The sequence below is a fragment of the Patiria miniata genome, unplaced genomic scaffold (assembly GCF_015706575.1).
Source record: "Patiria miniata isolate m_02_andy unplaced genomic scaffold, ASM1570657v1 HiC_scaffold_26, whole genome shotgun sequence".
In the NCBI taxonomy this organism is placed as follows: domain Eukaryota; kingdom Metazoa; phylum Echinodermata; class Asteroidea; order Valvatida; family Asterinidae; genus Patiria; species Patiria miniata.
This window is the reverse complement of record NW_024037065.1, coordinates 4,524,610-4,544,454: the sequence shown is the minus strand read 5'-3', so window position 1 is coordinate 4,544,454 and position 19,845 is coordinate 4,524,610. Positions and strand designations below refer to the sequence as shown.

At 40.6% G+C, this 19,845-nt stretch overlaps 1 protein-coding gene across 1 annotated transcript; it reads left to right on the top strand.

The window, feature by feature from the left end:
- The first annotated feature begins 7 nt into the window (after positions 1–7).
- On the top strand, positions 8–7,141 carry LOC119733865. The gene is made up of 8 exons (XM_038207231.1): positions 8–49; positions 848–1,130; positions 1,862–2,100; positions 2,935–3,067; positions 4,032–4,201; positions 4,645–4,758; positions 5,265–5,363; positions 6,165–7,141. Exons 1-6 carry the CDS (start codon positions 8–10, stop codon positions 4,705–4,707), a joined length of 930 nt encoding a protein of 309 aa, XP_038063159.1. The 3' UTR covers positions 4,708–4,758; positions 5,265–5,363; positions 6,165–7,141.
- The last annotated feature ends 12,704 nt before the right edge of the window (positions 7,142–19,845 follow it).

The following is a 19,845-nucleotide window of genomic DNA, read 5'->3' as shown; positions in this document are numbered from 1 at the left end:
TTTCAGAATGTTTCCAGGGAAGGTGGGATATGTCAGGAAGGTGATGATGGTAAGTTATAGTTATTAAGTCATGTAATTAGGCAAAAATAAAATAGTTCTGCTTCTGGTTTCCTTACCAACCCTATTTATACCTTTTACCCTTGACTACACGCAGAGGCCTCAATTTGATCGTACACAAAAAACAATGGCAAAAAACACAATTTCCCTACCTACTGGTACCTACCCTTTTTTTTTAATGTCATGTAATCGGAAGCAGAAATATATATAATATTATTGGCCTTAAACGAGGAATGCACATTGGATGGTTCCGGATACTTCCCGGTTCTACCCGTGTCCAATGTGGGAACCGGAACCTCGAGTCCAATCTTTTCAAGAAGCAGGTACCCGCTATGCTCGCTTCTGGCTACAAAAGAATCGGTTACGGAGTAAATTACCAATTCTCTGTGCACACAGCCCAGAGCCAAGAATCTACTTATTAGGAATTCAATTGCACGAAGGCCCTGGACATTCTCTCTCGCTAGTCAAAACAACGGTGGGGAAAGACACACAGACTTACACACGTTACAAGGAGAGTTGGAGACAAAATTATCAGCTGAGTCCTTTGCCGCTTAATTTTTTGCAGCCAAGAGGCATAAAGCATTGAACCCAATTAATACTGGCCCTGTGCCATGGATACTAAACGTTTTGAATGACACAAGTGCTGGATTCCATTATGCCATGTACATTTTTTGTATTGGACACACAGTGATTGATTGATTTTGATGGACTTTGTCCAGTTCCTATTTGAAGATGATAGGGAGTTATAAGGTTAAAATTTTGAAGGAGTCCTACACTCTTTCCTCTATAGGTTCAAAGCGAACTTAATGCACCTCTAAGTGCAGAGGAAGCCACGGGCCCAGAAGGTGATTCTGATCTGCCTGGAGTACTCCAATCACCAGATGTGAGGTCACAGCTAACAGCAGCTCCAATGGCCCCAAGGATCTTGGACATCAGCAAGCTTTCAAGTCCGAGTATGGCGTCTGTTGGTGCAGGGGGAGACGATGTAGCAGAAGAGGCGGGTAGTCATCAGGATCTAGAGTCTTCTGATGTTGCCCTTCAAGGCCCTTCAAGTAGGCTGGAAACCCCAAAGAGTAAGTATTTTATTGAAACTGCCGTTGCATGTTGATCGGTCAATCCATTTCTAGCAAGCGCTCTATTGGCGGCTGACACTGAAGATATTGAAAGTATTCTTTTTAATACCTTCAAAGCATCGTGAAGTGGTAATGTACAGAACATGGCATCAAATGTCTTGGAAGTTGCAAGGAAAGCCTGACACCAGTGAAATTTAGTTTAGTAGGATAATCTCTCTGCACATAACTGGATTAATCTTCTGTGGATCTTAGGGGGCCTTAAGTGTCCAATTTTATAATACTCTCTTGCTTTATACTGACCATCACTTCCGGTTTAAGGTAGGGTAATCATTTGTCATTTTTGCAGGTTTTCTGTTTGAAGCAACAAAAGTGCTTAAAATCTAAAGATGACGTATATTGCTTTACAATTACAATTATTGAACTGATTAAATTCTAGCTCAGTGAATCTGTATGTATTCATGTTTTGAATTACTCCTGAAATAAGTGTCTGGTACACCTTCTCATTCAACCGATTGCAGCTACACTGCACTGATCTGACGAATAAATGTAACAACCGGGCATGTGTGTGTTGTGTCAATGCGTGCGTGCACCCATTCATGGATTGACACATCTTTGAAAGCGGCTTTCTTTTATTGTTTTCTTCAAAATGACTGCTTTAAATCCCAAACTAGGTGGCCTACGGCGTACAGCAATGTAATTATCTTTTTATTTTATTTTTAATTTTGTATTAGCTCCTATGTGGAACATGTTCACCACACCGCAAACATGGCCACAATACTCGGACCGTGTCGTGAGTGCACTGAAAAGTGGGAACATCATGGCAGACTGGGATGCACTCATCGCAGAGACCGCTTACTTCATTTTGAAACATCATGACATGAAAGCACCATCAGAGTACGATGATGTAGGAAGGCTTGTCAGCGAGCGTTGGCCTTGCATACTCTTTGAGGAGCATGGCAAAAAACCATGGGTATGTAATACATGTACATATTTATGTCAAAAATTGTTCGCTGATATTATTCACTTACATCACATCCATGCTCATGAACGTCTTAACCAGTTCATGCCGGGATTATTTTGACAAAAAACGGAACAACTTGAAGACGGGGGATTTATTGTCACTCGATCTCAATGCCAGGCGGGTTGCAGCCATCACTCTCGGGTAGCACACTGATATTTCCGGCCTCGCTTGCTGCGAGCAGGTCACTGACAGATATTTCCAGCCTCGCACCCTGCGTGTTCATCTGTCATTCGTTCCAAATACCACAAACCGCTAGCGTGTATACACGCCTCCAGTGCGAACTGGTTTAATGTGGGTGTTCCAGTTTTAGGGCTGTGCCAAATATGCTGCGTATGCGATGATCAACTAAATATTCAAATAGCTTTTTGCCAGTTTGAATATTCGAGGGAAAAAAATCAACTTAAGTGATATTACTGATTGTCTTAATCATAAAGTTTCAGGTAGCACTTTTTTTGTTGACAGTAACTTTTTTCTTGATGGCATTCGTTGTTTTAATATCACATCATTTTAAAGCCTGTTGTGCAGATCTCATTGAGAAAATGTAAAACTGTGTCTTTTGTGCAACATCCAAATTCCATCATCTTTTACCACTTAATATAGTAAACATGTACATGATTTGAAATACCTGATTCGTAAAACATACAGATTAATATTGTTGGATGAATTCCACAAATCTATAAATGCATTACTCATCAAGTCAGTATTAGCTGTAAATGGCATGACATTTTTTCAAACATTGATTGCTCCCATTCCTATAATTCTTCCCGTTACTGTAATTTTCAGAATCACTTTGTAAAGAGACTTTCCCAGAAGATGAGGAACATAAGATGGACCAGAAAAAGGAAGATGGAACAAACCAAACAACCAGCTACAACTAAAAGGACTGCCGTGGCAGCAGCTGATTACAGTTTTGAAGGTGAGATCCCATTATTGAAGTGAGTTGAGGGTGAGGCTTGTTGTAAATGCATTGTTAAATTTAGAATGTCATGCTTTGTATGTATACATGCGCTTTTTATGGTAGTTTCATGCGCTCCCATAAGAATTAGGCGCACCTATAAACAAAGTGCGATGTCGTTAAGGTTCAGGTGTATGTATTTAGGTAAATATAGTAAAAACAATTCAAGTTGAGTAAGTTATTCAAACATTCGGATATCTACATGTATCAATAAGATCATATTTATTAAACATGGCTAACATGCTCTTTCAGCATACAAAAAAAGCTGTAGAAGGAATACCCTGCAGCTTGTCTCCATTGTATTAACTGGCCAGTAGCAACCTGCCCATCTATTTTGGCAAGAAGTTTGCCAGTTTGCCAAGCAGTTGCAATGTACTAGTCAAAATTGCTTGCCAGTTGGGAACAAAATGCACATAACATATTGATACAAAATTATGTTTGGATAACAATGGATCTCATATTTGAGCTTTGAGTGGTTTAGCAGACTAAATGTGATACTTGTCAAGGTCCTTATCAAAGAAAATGGATGAAACAATAATTTCTGAAAGAGACTGCTGACATAAATGTGGCATTAATTGACAATAAACCATGCAAACCAAAACAAAAAGACAATTAAAATACCAAAAAGAACAAATTACATGCATATTTTTGAGATCATGTGCATGTTAACGTGTATTGGGCACAGCCTTTAATGATTAGGTGCTTAATGTTAAACTGTGTTTTTTTTTTTTTTTTGTTGACTGACTTTACACGTGTTGATATAAAACATATTTTAACACATCCCTAAAACCAAAGATACCGGGCTACTTTTTTATGAACAAATTCAGGATGTAGGCAAATTTATTCAAGTAACAGACCAGTTTTTCAATTGTTTTCATAGGCTTTAACTCTTTGTAGATTTGATTTTTCCAAATAATTCCTGTAGCTGATGGAGACAGCCCTGAAGAGCTCTTGAAAGCCGATCTGCTCTCTGAACTGCAGAAGGACAAGCCTGACAAGGCCAAAATTGGACATCTCCAAAAACTGACCTTTAACTTGCGCAAGAGGGAGAAACCGACTTTTCATGACTATCCCTTCCTCTTGGAGGAAAAGTTTGTAAGTTTACACCTTGTTTAACTTTTAACTGCAAGGGAACTGCAAGGGATTTAGAATTTCATTATAAATATAAGACTAATTAAATTATTATTTCCACATTTGATTGAATGTTGTATTTCAACAAAAAAATATTGCTTTATGCCGTAAGAGGATAATTTCAAGTATTAAAACATACATTTTGAGTTGGAAGAAAGGCACAACTTTATCCCACTTGGAAATGAAGAAAATGCTATTAAATTTCATGACTTGCTAACTGACATTTTGCTTGTTATGCATGAGTATTTATGGCCACCCATAATAACTCATTTACTACAACCTGTATTTCAAGTTGTATAATCAATCTGACATGATGTAATTTGTCATAAGCACACATTGTACAGAATGTATTGGGTTTATGTTAGTGCGTTTGTAAACATTTTCTTTTTTGTATGTATTGTATGCAGATAAAGAGGGAATTCTTCCTAAGGCAACCAGAAGTGTCAGAGGCTAGCTTACAGCAAAACTGAACCAGTCTAATCAACATGGTAACGGAGTGCACCAAGCAGGATAGATTTGAGGTAAGTCTTACATGTACTTAAAAAAAACTTACACTCAGTGGATTTGAAGACTAGATAATTCATCATCATTGAAGGTGCTACATGTACTATTGAACTTTGATAGATCTTGGGATGTGTTGTCGCAGGTTATTTTTTAATTAAAGAAATCTAGAGATGTGCCGTTGCAGGATATTTGTAATCTAAAATAAATCTTCGGATTTTTTACTAAAAAAATATTGATAATTGATGGCAATATGTTGGCTTAAATACAAGCAGGCACGGTTTTCAAAGAATTTTAATGATTAATAACAAAATCAGGAAAGGCTGACTCGGATTTCAAGGGCAAATTGATTACTGAGGTGTTGCCTATATTATCGATTGTTTTGTAAATAGGGGTGCAACAGTCTGCCGTTATCATTGACTTATTGTCACATCAACTCTGCAAGGCACCCGGCACTCCTCTAATGCCCAATTTTTTCTTTAATTGATAATTGAAGTAAATCTCGGAACGCTTCTTTTACTTTAAGAACACCGAGGGTGAAATCGGACTACTTAAATACGTAGACACCAAGATTGCCATAACCAAGAGGGTCAAGAAACTTCAACCAGCAATATCGGTGGAAAAAGTAAGTGCAAACTTTTCTTTTGTTGTCTTATATTTTGCCTGAGAAATTATCCAATAAATAAATACATACATGCTTTACATTAACTTGCCCCTGAGAGTGCACAAGCACATACATGATAATGGTTGCTGATAGCCCATTATGCTGTATGTCTTGTAGCACCTGCACTATATTGTATTACAGAATATTTACGTGTAAGAAACAATGAAACCACATAGTACTGGGGTGGTTGCGGACGTGTCGGTGAGTAATAGGCAGGGGTAGTTTTGTGTGCTACAGTGTCTGGTGAAGGGTTCCCTCAGCAGTGTGTAGTAAACCTTATTTGTTTACTGTGCATAGAGAGAAATGTGTTTGTGACAGTGTTTGACTGGTCAACATTTTCAAATAGTTAATCAAATGTCTTTTGTCAGGGTAGGTATTCTCTAATATAACATTTAGACAAATGCTAGTAGTTGGCATGCGCAGAGGTCCTTATGATTATAATTTAATTCTATGGGTTACTCGATGCATGAACACACTATGATTATTGATGTCATACCATGATCTCTATGGGTGATGCCACAAAAGAACAAAAAAGTAATTTGTGTGGGTATAGGGTCCTATGAAATAATACGATTAGTTCAAGTTTGACTTGCATTACACGTTGTGCACACAATCAGTGCGCTGTATGTAAATGAGATTCCAACTGCGACATCTACAAGTCTATAATTTACCTGTGTGCAACCATCGGTCCCTAACTAGCTTACTTCTGTACACATGGTAATTGATTCTTTCGTTTATCTCCCTGTTTCTCTTTATAACCAGGCCACGTACATTCCCACGTCTGTAGCTAGCGAGGCACCCCGCCTAGTCATCATATCACATGAAGACGATCATGAGCTGTCCAATGGGTTCCTTCTACATGATGGTAATGTCGTAGAGATGAGGGACACAAAAAATGTGATGGAGATGGTCCTGTTCTTGTCCCAAGCATACTATGCCTGGGACCTTCAGTATCCAATACAGTACCAGGTTCTTGGTTTCCTGCAACTGTTTTTGCTCAAAGACAGACTGTCTCCATTTGAGCGGTCTTGCAGTTTCTTCAAATTTGAGAAAAGATTGCGGTCCCTGCAACATGTTGAATAAGCACATCAAAACAACATAAAAGTTGAATACTTCCAAAAATGTTAAATAACTTTGCTATGTTCACTTAGGAGTTTTAGAATGTTAAAACTGTTGACGTCATGTTCATGTCATCAACAATTCCATTTTTAAAAACATGTATAAGGGAAGTTCCTATTGTCATGAAAATTGGTGGGAAGCTAGATTGTTGAAAAAAGTCCTGCTTTTGACCCTAAAACTCTGTTGTTTACCAATGAAATTAAACCAAATTTCAGATCATGTCAACAAGGCATGACAAATTTTATGGGGCAATTTTTATCAGCTTTGTGCAAGAGGGTGAGATTTATACGCCATGCGCCAAAAAAAATAATCACTATTATAATCTGCCAATTTCGACTTGGCGTCCTCCATTTTCGATATAGAGCTGGAGACGGTGGCAAGGAATGCCGTATTACCCCTGATGTCATTGCATACCTTCGGTTGGCGCAACATGCAATCGTAGAGTTGCGCAATGACATCAGGAGTGATCCTGCATTCCTTCACAGAAGCTGTCAGCAGCAGCATGCCCCTTCTGCCACCGTTTCCAGCACAGTATCAATTTTCTGAAGTGAGTTTTTTTTTTCGTATGGCGTATAATTCTCACCCTCTTGCACAAAACTGATGAAACTTGCTCCATAAAATGTGTCATCCTTTTTTTACAAAATCTGAAATTTTGGTTTAATTCCATTGGCAAACAAAAAAGTTATTTAGGATGATGAGTAGCCTTTTTGACATGTAGTACGTGTATTAATATACAAAATCCAAAGTGTAACTGAAATTATTATTTTAAAGAGCCCATGTGCAATGTAATTTTACATGCAATCCTTGAAAATGCATGTGTGCCATTTAATCTTATTTTCAATTTTCATTTGCCATTTTACCTGATATTTTGGTGCCTTTTATGTTTTTATGCCATTGAGAATATTCAAGCAAAAGATGTCATTTGAGGCAGAAACCACTGATGTGTTACGGCTATTTCAGCACAAAAAGGCACCAGATTTTGGGACATTTTGTCGCTGTAAAATGTTCTCTTTTTTCACGGATTTGTTGTGTCAGTTCATGGCCTGTAGGAAATGACGTCATTTGAACGAGACCTATATTGGCAGGATGTTGTATTGACGGTGCTCTTATCAGGGTTCGACTGTACTTTTTTTAATGATTATAAAGGTGCACTTTTTAATAAAATCAACTCAAATGGGATGTCAAGCATTCAATGAAGAAGAGCATGGTGTCACAAGATGTGTTCCTCAGGAAAAAGAAACATTTTATGGACACTAAAAGGTTGAAATTGTGCATTGCTTAAAAGCTAAATACAAAATTTGTATATTAAAAAATGAAATGAAATATGAGCTATTTGAATTAAAAGCATAAACTAATTGATTTTTTTCTAAAATTAAATTCATTTAATTTTCTTTAAATGCTAAATGAATTTCAAACAAAATTATGAAAATGTTGGACATTAAAGTTTGTTAAAGTTTGTTCAAAATGTCTTAGAATAAGTTAAAAAGTTGTAAAATAAAAAAAAAGTGTATTGAAAACGAATCAGTGAATTTTCAGTTTCCTTTTGTGAAGTGTTGTGTTTATTTTCTAAACACTATCATGTTTAATTTCTAAACACAGTAATGTTTAATTTCTAAACACCATAATGTTCATTTCTAAACAACAAATGTTTAATATCTAAACACCAAATGTTTAATATCTAAACACCAAGTGTTTTGGTGCTAAACACTGCAAGTGTTTAGCGATGGGACATGTTTACAAACTGATAGCAAAAAAGTGTTTAGAAAAACGTTTAGAGTCTAAACACAGTTTTTGCAGTGTAAGGGGCTGCGCAACTGGCGTAACTGAGGTGTCGATGTGGAGCTTAACTTGCTCAGTTTTCAGCTTACCCACGCCTCCGAACACCCTAGGAAACTGCTGCTGGTACTGCTTGGCCTTGTCACCGTTCACAGCTGAGCTGTTCTTAGTGCACCTGTTAACTTTGACCTCATCTATAGTCCCGGCGTGGCCGCTTACAGCATTGATTCCGATTTGGAGTATGCCCAGTTTCATTGCTGTGTCTTTGCCAAGTAACGGTACTCCCTTTCCTTTGATTACGATGAATTCGGCTCGGGTAGATCTGCCTGATACCTGCACTTCGCAGACGGTCTGCTCCATACGCCCACAGCTTTCTGTCTGGTGGGGCTACATGGGATTCACACTGAATTTTGTTCTGTTTGAGTGAGTCCCAAGTCTGCTCGTCGATGATATTGCTTGTGGCTCCCGAGTCAACCAGCATGTTAAGGTCGACTCCGCCCACCTTGATCTTCAACACGTTCGAATGTGGTCCCTCTCGGATGAGGAAGGCGTAATCTTGTGAAGCCTCGGGGTTGGCGTGTTCCTCACCCACTTGGTTGACTCTGGGCTTGGTTTTTGTTTTGCACATCTTTGCGAAGTGGTCCCTGCCAGAACACTTTTGGCATGTCTGACCCCTCGCAGGACAGTTCGAGTCACGACCGAAATGTCCGGTTCGACCACATCTGTAGCAAGCACCTTTGGGGGTCGGTTCAGGTTTTGTACGCCGATTTCCCGTTTGTGATTGTGGCGACCATAAGTGTTTGGTTTCCGTTTTGGGCTTATACTGCTTGTCACGGGATTTCTGTTTCTTGTCTGACACACGGTTGACAGAGTCAGATTTAGAGTCTTTGCTTTTGCCAGACAGTGCAGCCATTTGTCCTTCCACCTTTTCACATTTATCAGCTATTTGCAGTGCCTTATCTAGTGTCAGTTCAGCCCCAGTTTCCAACAGTTTGCGTCTAACATAATCGGATTTGCACTTACTCAACACAGCATCTGATTGTCCTTTTCCCCTCCAAAATCGCAATCCCTGGCCGCCCTCCGAAGTCTGGTTACAAATTATAGCACAGTTTCTCCTTCCTTCTGTGACAACTGATGAAATGTTTGCCGTGAGAATGCCGCGTTCTGCCGGGGAACAAAGTAGGCATTCAGCGCTTTTTTTGTAGCATCGTAGTCGGCAAGGTCACCCGTGTTCGGCAGGGTTTGAAACATTTCCTGAACGTCTGGGCCCGCAAGGTGGAGCAGCAACGCCCGTCGTCTTTGCTTTACCTCGGGTGCGGTGGCAGATCCAACGATGTGGCCCTTACCGTCCGCGTACAGTTCCAACGACGAGAGCCACCTTTCACAACGCGGCCCGAGGGTTGCCGGCTCTGAAAAGCAGTCGAAGGTGGGAATCACGGTTTTTTCCATTGTTTACCCTCGTCGCCAATGTTATATCCTTTGGAACGGATTCGTATTTAAACAACTTGGGACGCAAATAACACCACAACAACTCCAGCTCGGTTTGGCTTACAACTTCGTAACACACGTTTATTCAACATGGCTCCGCGCACAGAAACTCTTACACGAGTTGACCTTTGACATACTCTAATAGACTGGCTACCTGTCACATGTAGACACGACACTGCAGACTCCTTTTGTTGAAAAATTGATGCATATACATGTATTAGGGGCCGTTCACAATTATCAACATTTTCACGAGCGTACAAACCGTACGCTGGGGGGAGGGGGTTAATGTCCGCCGTACGCTTTTTTTTTAAATGTCGATATGTTTTCTCGCCCGTTAATGCCCGCTTAACGGTTTTTTTTTTAAATGTCGATCTGTTTTCTCGCCCATCGCCACAGCCGACAGCCACAACCGATGCCGATCGAGCACTTGCCGAGCCGGTCGAGCCCTGCGCCAGGCCCCGCATTGCATCCCATGAACGTATTGTGTACAGCATGCGCGGCATTGTCCTACACACGTACATAAAAATGTATTGTATGTACATGTACATGTACAGTACAAAAACTACAAAAGTTACAAAAACCCTTTAAATCACATGCAAGTGTCTATATATAGACTTGTGTGAAAAAACATTTGTTTCGTACACTTTTAGGGGGAGGGGGGGGTCTTGAAAAAGTGTACTCTTTGTACACTTGTGAAAATGTTGATAATTGTGAACGGCCCCTAATTAAGAACAAAATATGAGCTTGCATGTGAATAGTGCAGATCGCTTATTTTCAAGGATAAACAAGGAACAGCTTTTTGTCTTTCATCAATCCAAAAATTAGGATCCATTACTGATTACACAAGTCTCGCTTTCAAAAGAAAAAACTAGCTTAACTTAATGATTTCTGTTTATCCATCCACCAATCTCTGTGCATGGCACACCAGGATCGAACTAAAAGCCATCACCCATTGCCAGCACAGAGCTCCAGGATCGGGAAAAACTAGCTGCTATTTGCTTTTTTTTTTGAAAAATTCGGAAAAGAAGTCTGTTTTGAAAAATTATGAAATTATAAAAAAAGTGCATATGCATGATTTCAACAGTAATCCGACCAGCTCGCATGACTCCGCGCCGTCGAAACTGCCCATCGTGACATCGAATTTGCTGTCTGCATTACGCTTTTTCCAGTTTACGCTTTTTCCATGGGCAGTTTCGACGGCGCGGAGTCATGCGAGCTGGTCGTAGCATATCTGCTGTCGATTTTGAAACCAAAGTACGGAAATAGAGTGGGACTATACAGGGACGACGGTCTGGCAGTATTCAAGGAGACCCCCAAGAAAATAGAAAACATCAAGAAGGAAATATGCCAAGTATTCCGGGAAAATGACTTAAAGGTAACGATCGAAGCCAACAAGGCAACAGTAAACTTCCTTGACATCACATTAGACCTGCGAACGGGAGGGTACAAGCCATACATGAAACCAGGTAATGTACCTCTCTATGTACATGTCCAGTCAAACCATCCACCCGCCGTCATCAAACAGATACCAGAGGGAATCAACAAGCGACTCTCCAACATCTCGTCGAGCAAGGAGGCATTCGAGAAAGCTGCCCCGGCCTACCAGGAGGCTCTGCAAAAAAGCGGGCACAAGTATCGACTGACGTACACACCGGGCAATAACACCAGGAAAAGGACTAGAAAAAGGGAGGTAACATGGTACAACCCGCCATACAACAAGAACGTACGTACCAACATTGGAAAGAAATTCCTTCAGATAATAGACAAATGCTTCCCCAAGGAACATAAGCTTCACAAAGTGCTCAACCGGAACACAGTAAAGTTATCGTACAGCTGCATGCCGAACATGAAGGCAACGATCCAGTCAATCAACAAACGGAAGGTAAAACAGGAGGACGACGTCGGTGGTAGAACATGCAGTTGTCCCCGCAATGCCGAATGCCCGCTGAACGGGGAGTGCCTCAGCAAGAACATAGTGTACCAGGCCACCGTCACGAGCGAAGGCAGGAAGGAGGCATACGTCGGGCTGACGTCCACAACCTTCAAGGCGAGACTGGCGAACCACAAGCAGTCATTCAGATCCGAGAGCAAGAGGGCGCAAACAGAGCTAAGTAAACATATATGGGACTTAAAGGACGAAGGGAAAGACTATGAAATCAAATGGGACATAGTTCTGAAAGCACTGCCATACTCTAACGTAAACAAGAGATGCAATTTGTGTATAGCAGAGAAGTACATAATCATATGTAGGCCAGATCTAGGTACACTGAATAAGAGAAGCGAAATCGTCTCCAAGTGCAGGCATCGAGACAGATGTGTTCTTACTTCAGTGACGTAAACGCGTACTAACTTCAATGACGTAACGCGCGTAACGCGTGCGCGCGCTTGATTCGAAATAAGGTAAGATGCTACTTGTATTCTATTTTTCGTCATTCTGCTGATGAGTGCCTTATGGTACGAAACAGTCTGTTCAGAAAGAGAATATTCTGAATTTATTGCATGTTTATAGCTCTACAGAGATGTATCGAGCACTGTGAATTGTGATAGAAGACGATTTCATTGGATATATATATATATATATATATATATATATATATATATATATATATATATATATATATATATATATATATATATATATATATATATATCCAATGAAATCGTCTTCTATCACAATTCACAGTGCTCGATACATCTCTGTAGAGCTATAAACATGCAATAAATTCAGAATATTCTCTTTCTGAACAGACTGTTTCGTACCATAAGGCACTCATCAGCAGAATGATTAGAAATAAGGTAAGATGCTACTTGTATTCTATTTTTCGTCATTCTGCTGATGAGTGCCTTATGGTACGAAACAGTCTGTTCAGAAAGAGAATATTCTGAATTTATTGCATATATATATATATATATATATATATATATATATATATATATATATATATATATATTAATAGAATATATCCAATGAACACAGCTAAGTAAACATATATGGGACTTAAAGGACGAGGGGAAAGACTATGAAATCAAATGGGACATTGTTCAGAAAGCACTGCCATACTCTAACGTAAACAAGAGATGCAATTTGTGTATAGCAGAGAAGTACATATATGTAGGCCAGATCTAGGTACACTGAATAAGAGAAGCGAAATCGTCTCCAAGTGCAGGCATCGAGACAGATGTGTTCTTGCTTCAGTGACGTAAACGCGTACCAACTTCAATGACGTAACGCGCGTAACGCGTGCGCGCGCTTGATTCGAAATAAGGTAAGATGCTACTTGTATTCTATTTTTTCGTCATTCTGCTGATGAGTGCCTTGTGGTACGAAACAGTCTGTTCAGAAGAGAGATATGCCAAAGTTTGTTTAACTCAAATTCTGAATTTATTGCATGTTAATAGAATATATATATATATATTAATAGAATGCGTTGCAATGATATAAGCGAAAATATGCTTGGAGGGGTGGTAGCCCCGCCCCCTCCAAGCTATTTGCGCCGCTCTTAAGTTAATTAGCCAGATGTAAATTACTCGTAAGTTATATTTTTGTATTCTACAAGAGTCAGCGCACATATACAAACTGGTTTAATATTTTTCTATATCGATGCGTTGCTACTTTATCGGCGAAAAGGAATGGGAGGGGGTTATGGCCACGCCCCCTCCTATACAGGTTTTTCATGTCTGGCGGGCACTTTCCACCACTGAAAATGTTTGGCAGTGGCCATTCATGATACCTGGGACTAAGCCCAACATTTTCCAGTAGGTTTCATTGGGTTAACTCACCAGCTGATCTAGCTCAATTTTGTGGCCCCTTTCTCATGGCCCTCCTGACCATACCCACCACAGTGTGCCCGGCAGACGTCCATTTTCTTACATTGGTATGCATGTGGATCATTGCTGCATACATGAAAACTTTCCAGCTAGGCTGACCCCCCCCCCCCCCCTGGCTCCCGGTCTACTTGTCAACAACAACGATGGTTCCCCATCAAGCTTGGCTTCCATTCCTGACTAGGGTATGAATGAGACATCACTGGTGTGCTTGTCATCCCTCCCTGACTAGGAACTGAAAGAGACATCACTGGTGTGCTTGCCATCCCTCCCTGACTAGGAACTGAAGGAGACATCACTGGTGTGCTTGTCATCCCTCCCTGACTAGGGTACGAAGGAGACATCACTGGTGTGCTTGGCTTCCTTTCCTGACTAGGGTATGAAGGAGACATCACTGGTGTGCTTGGCATCCCTCCCTGACTAGGAACTGAAGGAGACATCACTGGTGTGCTTGTCATCCCTCCCTGACTAGGGTGTGAAGGAGACATCACTGGTGTGCTTGGCATCCCTCCCTGACTAGGGTATGAAGGAGACATCACTGGTGTGCTTGGCCTTCTTTTCGACTAGGGTATGAAGGAGACATCACTGGTGTGCTTGGCTTCATTTCCTGACTAGGAACTGAAGGAGACATCACTGGTGTGCTTGGCATCCCTGCCTGACTAGGGTATGAAGGAGACATCACTGGTGTGCTTGTCATCCCGTCTTGACTAGGAACTGAAGGAGACATAACTGGTGTGCTTGGCATCCCGTCCAGACTAGGGTATGAAGGAGACAACACTGGTGTGCTTGTCATCCCTCCCTGACTAGGGTATGAAGGAGACATCACTGGTGTGCTTGGCATCCCTCCCTGACTAGGAACTGAAGGAGACATCACTGGTGTGCTTGTCATCCCTCCCTGACAAGGGTGTGAAGGAGACATCACTGGTGTGCTTGGCATCCCTCCCTTACTAGGAACTGAAGGGGACATCACTGGTGTGCTTGGCATCCCTCCCTGACTAGGGTGTGAAGGAGACATCACTGGTGTGCTTGGCATCCCTCCCTTACTAGGAACTGAAGGGGACATCACTGGTGTGCTTGGCATCCATCCCTGACTAGGAACTGAAGGAGACATCACTGGTGTGCTTGTCATCCCTCCCTGACTAGGGTGTGAAGGAGACATCACTGGTGTGCTTGGCATCCCTCCCTGACTAGGAACTGAAGGAGACATCACTGGTGTGCTTGGCATCCCTCCCTGACTAGGAACTGAAGGAGACATCACTGGTGTGTTTTGCATCCCATCTTGACTAGGAACTGAAGGAGACATCACTGGTGTGCTTGGCATCCCTCCCTGACTAGGGTGTGAAGGAGACATCACTGGTGTGATTGGCATCCCTCCCTGACTAGGGTATGAAGGAGACATCACTGGTGTACTTGTCATCCCTCCCTGACTAGGGTGTGAAGGAGACATCACTGGTGTGTTTGGCATCCCTCCCTGACTAGGAACTGAAGGAGACATCACTGGTGTGTTTTGCATCCCATCTTGACTAGGAACTGAAGGAGACATCACTGGTGTGCTTGTCATCCCATCTTGACTAGGAACTGAAGGAGACATCACTATTGTGCTTTGCATCCCTCCCTGACTAGGAACTGAAGGAGACATCACTGGTGTGCTTTGCATCCCTCCCTGACTAGGAACTGAAGGAGACATCACTAGTGTGCTTTGTATCTTGCCTTGAGCACACTGCAGAGATGGAGTGGCAGCGACACAACATGCGACTGGCGAAGAATTCTGTGAATTTCCAATGCCTTGAGAAATACCTGTTATTTGGGGGCTGGTTGTGAAATCACTTATGTTAAAATAAACATTGTGCGAGTAACACTCATCATTCAATAAAAAATGATTGTAACAAAGAAAGCATAAGCATTTTGACAATGCCGACCACACTTCCTCGGTGCATAGGAAATTTTCACATGATTGAATACCATGTTGTTGGGTAGATGTTCCATCCGAGATGTTTGTTGAATCTGCCAAACAGAAAAAGATTACAAAAATAAATGAGTGCGTGCACCATACGAATGTCTTAATACAACACCTAAACAATAACAAAGGCAAAAAAAAATAACACAAACATTTGGGGTTCTTTTGAGGGCTTTTTCTGGTAAAGACTGGGAATTTTGAAACATGTGTGGCTTCATGCAACATGATTTCTTTCATTTCCTTAATCAACAGCTTAAAAGAAAACAATCAAATGTAGACGAATTTATAACTCAATCTGTAAACATACCGTCCTTGGATTTCACATAGTGGGATAAAGGCTCATCATCAGAATCGTCCGAAGTAGAATCATCTGAATCAGATTGCATGTCTAACACCAGTGCTTGCCACTCCACACCTTTCCAGTCCATGGTTACTTTGGAACTTTATGGATTTTGCCAGGTGCCTTCAAATCCTTCAGAGAAACAACATTTTTTGTGTTGTCTGCACACCACTGCACCAGCACATCAGCATCTCCGCCCTGCCTAAGATGGAAACAAACACAACTTGTACAATTTAACACTTTTTTTTTTTACTGAAATGCAGTGATAATTAATACGCCAAAACAACATCATTGTAGAACAAATGATGTGTGTCGATATAATTTCTGATTATAAATTATCTTCGCTTCAGCTTGCTCCTCATTCTGGGCGTTTCTTGAGGTGAGTTCTCTCTTTCTTTGCATTCCTGTGAAATAAAAAAAACACAGTTCTTAGTTTTTATAGACCAAAGACATGTAACAATTTTACCTCAACAAAGGAGTTGTTTTTAAAATGAAGGTTTGTCAACTGGTGAAGAAAGAATTGTGTATACCTATGTGTGCTTACTTATTCCATACAAATTAGATTATTAATAGTTTTCTGGAGTAATCTGAATCGGTTACAGGTAAAAAAATAATACTTTTTTCAGTGCTTGGCACGTTGTCTAATAAATGTTTATTTATTCACTGCACACATTTGACCTGTTCATTAAACAAAAGCCTAAAGCATGTAAAGGGTCCGTAGATTGAGGCCTAGACCAACCACAGTCTGGGAAACTTCAATATAAAATGCATAGGCTAAGCCTTAGTAAACAACACTGCTCAATTTTGTCTATAGTATTATGCCATGCAACTTGTTGTGCCACACTGTAATACAGGCCTAGCCTAAGCACTGCTAATCCCTAGCCTAGGCCCTAGGCTAATAGCCTGTAATTACACAAACAGTTCAGGCCTTGTATGATGATGTGTCCGAAACAGGCTTTCAGAGCTACGGCCATGTCTATTGTCATCATGTGCCATACACAATTTAGACGCGGCCTAACTCCATGTCAAAGTAAACGTAGGCCTATGCATACCGTACATTTGGCATGCATTAGTACAGTAGGCCTACAGCTAGTACATGTAGTAGGGGTTTAGGGGAAACGTCAACAAACTGAAACACGTTTATTACGTGCAATATCTTTTCGTTTCTAGTTAACAACGCAACACACAAATAACACACACACTGCTACAGTCTAATGACTTTATGACGTTATGAGAGTAATGGTAAGCTACTCCACGACTTGCATATTGAAGGCAAACAACAGACACAGCAAAGGGTCGGACTATGAATGCAGGTTGTCGCATCTATGATGTCCGCCATGTTTTTTTCAGCCTCGTACATAGCTAGCCCTTGCGTACGCGGCCGCCGTGACGTTTGCACATTAAGGTATTACTCCCTGTGAACGAGATTATTTTATCACTTCGTGAGAAAATAATGCGCGCCATGCATGATTTTTGTTCTCACGAAGTGACGACGAGATATTATGCACTTCGTAAAAATGCAAATGATTGTGTGGTGGGCTTTTTGTCATTTATAATTAATTGATAATTAAAAAACTAATTAATATTCCGCTTTCAAACCTAGGCAGATTGGTCCTCCTCATTAATATAACAAAATGACCGAAAAAAAATCAAATCTGAAAAAAGACGCATTTTCAGGGTTTTTGTCACTTCGTGAACAAAGCGACGAATTGATACATGTACTGCGGATATCTTGTACAAACCTCGTTGGCTTATTATAATTGTTTTTTTTTTTCAGATAAATGTAGATTGAAATATGCCAAAACGAAAAGAAGCTACCGGTATCCAATATAAGGCAAGTTGTCTGCATTTTTCTTTTAGTCGGTCTAATTGTATTTTGTAAAATAAACAACATAATACAATCACTTCATTTAATAATACAAGTTTTGTGCAAATCCGTATAAACTAAATTGTTTTGTACACGTACATGTACTATGTATTTGTAATTAATGCATTTTTCTTTACAATTAATTTCCCTGCATCCGGCTGAGCTATGACCCCGGCTGCGGCACAACCCCACTTAAAATAGAAATGAATTATTGTTGGACTTTTTTGTGATATAATTTTTTCCCTTTATTATAATTTCTAATAGGCCCCTGTCAGACGATCCAAAAGAACCAGAGAATGCACAAAGGTAAAAAAATACAGTTTTCTGTTTTGTTTTATTACAACATATATATAGGTATGTCAATCAATTTCTACCACAGACATATTTTCTCTTTTTTTAAAGTCTCGAGGTATAATTGTACATTTATAAATTCTCTGTGACAGTTAAATGACCCTTGGGTTACATTTTCCAAGGATTCTAATTGTGTCCAATGTTCAATTATCCCCGCATGCTACCAAAGACACAAGAGACCGGAATCAGAGGCTGTACACTCAGCATTCTTTGTTACCTGTGGCCTGAGCAGCCGTTTATTCAATATGCCAAACATCATGTTCCCGCCCGAAGCTGATAGCGCAGAACTGCAAATATATTTGGCAATAACGTAAAAGGTTGTTCCCGCCCGAAGCTGATAGCGCAGAACTGCAATTACATGTATACATAGCAACAATACCACAGATTGTTCAGCATTAATCTCACAGATTGTTCCCGCCCGAAGCTGATAGCGCAGAATAGCAATTACATGTATACATAGCAACAATACCACAGATTGTTCAGCATTATTCTCACAGATTGTTCCCGCCCGAAGCTGATAGCGCGGAACAGCAATTACATGTATACATAGCAACAATACCACAGATTGTTCAGCATTATTCTCACAGATTGTTCCCGCCCAAAGCTGATAGCGCGGAACAGCAATTATACTTAGCAAGTATAGTTAAAACAATCTTGTCAAAGTCTGCTCCCCTCCAAAGCTTGATAGCAAAACCGCAATTATAAGCAATACAGTACTGATACTGTTAATTCCGGTCCGAACTGGTGACGCGGAACTGCAATTGCCATGAGCAAGATAATTAAGATGCAAAACCAGAATCAGTAATAGTACACAATGCAACCGTCATTAGCTGAGTACACAAATACCACGAGCATATAATAAGAAACAATTAATAATCCATTAAACCACATCAGAATGGCCAACTATTAAAAGCAATATCTTAAAACCAAAAGCAATAATTGTGTGGCCGTGTTTCGGCATAAGCTTGTTTGCGATATTGCTCAAATAATGATATATAAACTTCAAGTGTAACTGATGTATAAATCAATCAACAAACTAGGTAATAGTACAGACTGCCTTTTGTGATTAATCCCGTAATCATCTTGTGCCTGAACCGACAAAAGCAGGGGTCAAGTGCTTTGCCCGCAAAATCCCTGAAGCATAATAAAAAGAGAATAAAATGGCCAAAATCTGAGGCCTATTTGTGGTCTCGGAATGGAATTCCCGCCAAACGGACATGCTGCGGAGGAGGTCCGCAACATGACCGCCGCCAAATAGCCTCAGGTAGTAACGGCGAGAAAAAAACATGCTTAGCAATAGACCGAAATCATGTTGTAGAAGTTGCCCAAAATGATTGAGCAGCCTTCATCAGTCGGATGAACGTCATCGGACTGATATAACTCTGATGCCCACCATTGAAATTGAGGGTGGCAAATGACCCCCCCGGGAGCAATTCGGAACAAGCACTTCATGTACCTGTTCACAGAGCGTCTGGTGAGCTCGATAGCCGACTGTTTAAGGGCATTATCGTAAGTTAAATGGGGTAAAATTTCCGAAAAAAAACATAATAGTTTGTGGCAGTATCTCCCGCGTTATGGAGAGACACTGCCTCGCCATGATGTTTAAGAGTTGCTTATGCACGAAGCCGATGTCGTTGGAGCCGACCTGTATAATGATAAAGTCAGGCAATGATGTAGCTCCATGCCATGTCTCCATCAAAAAATCAGCATACTGGTGCAT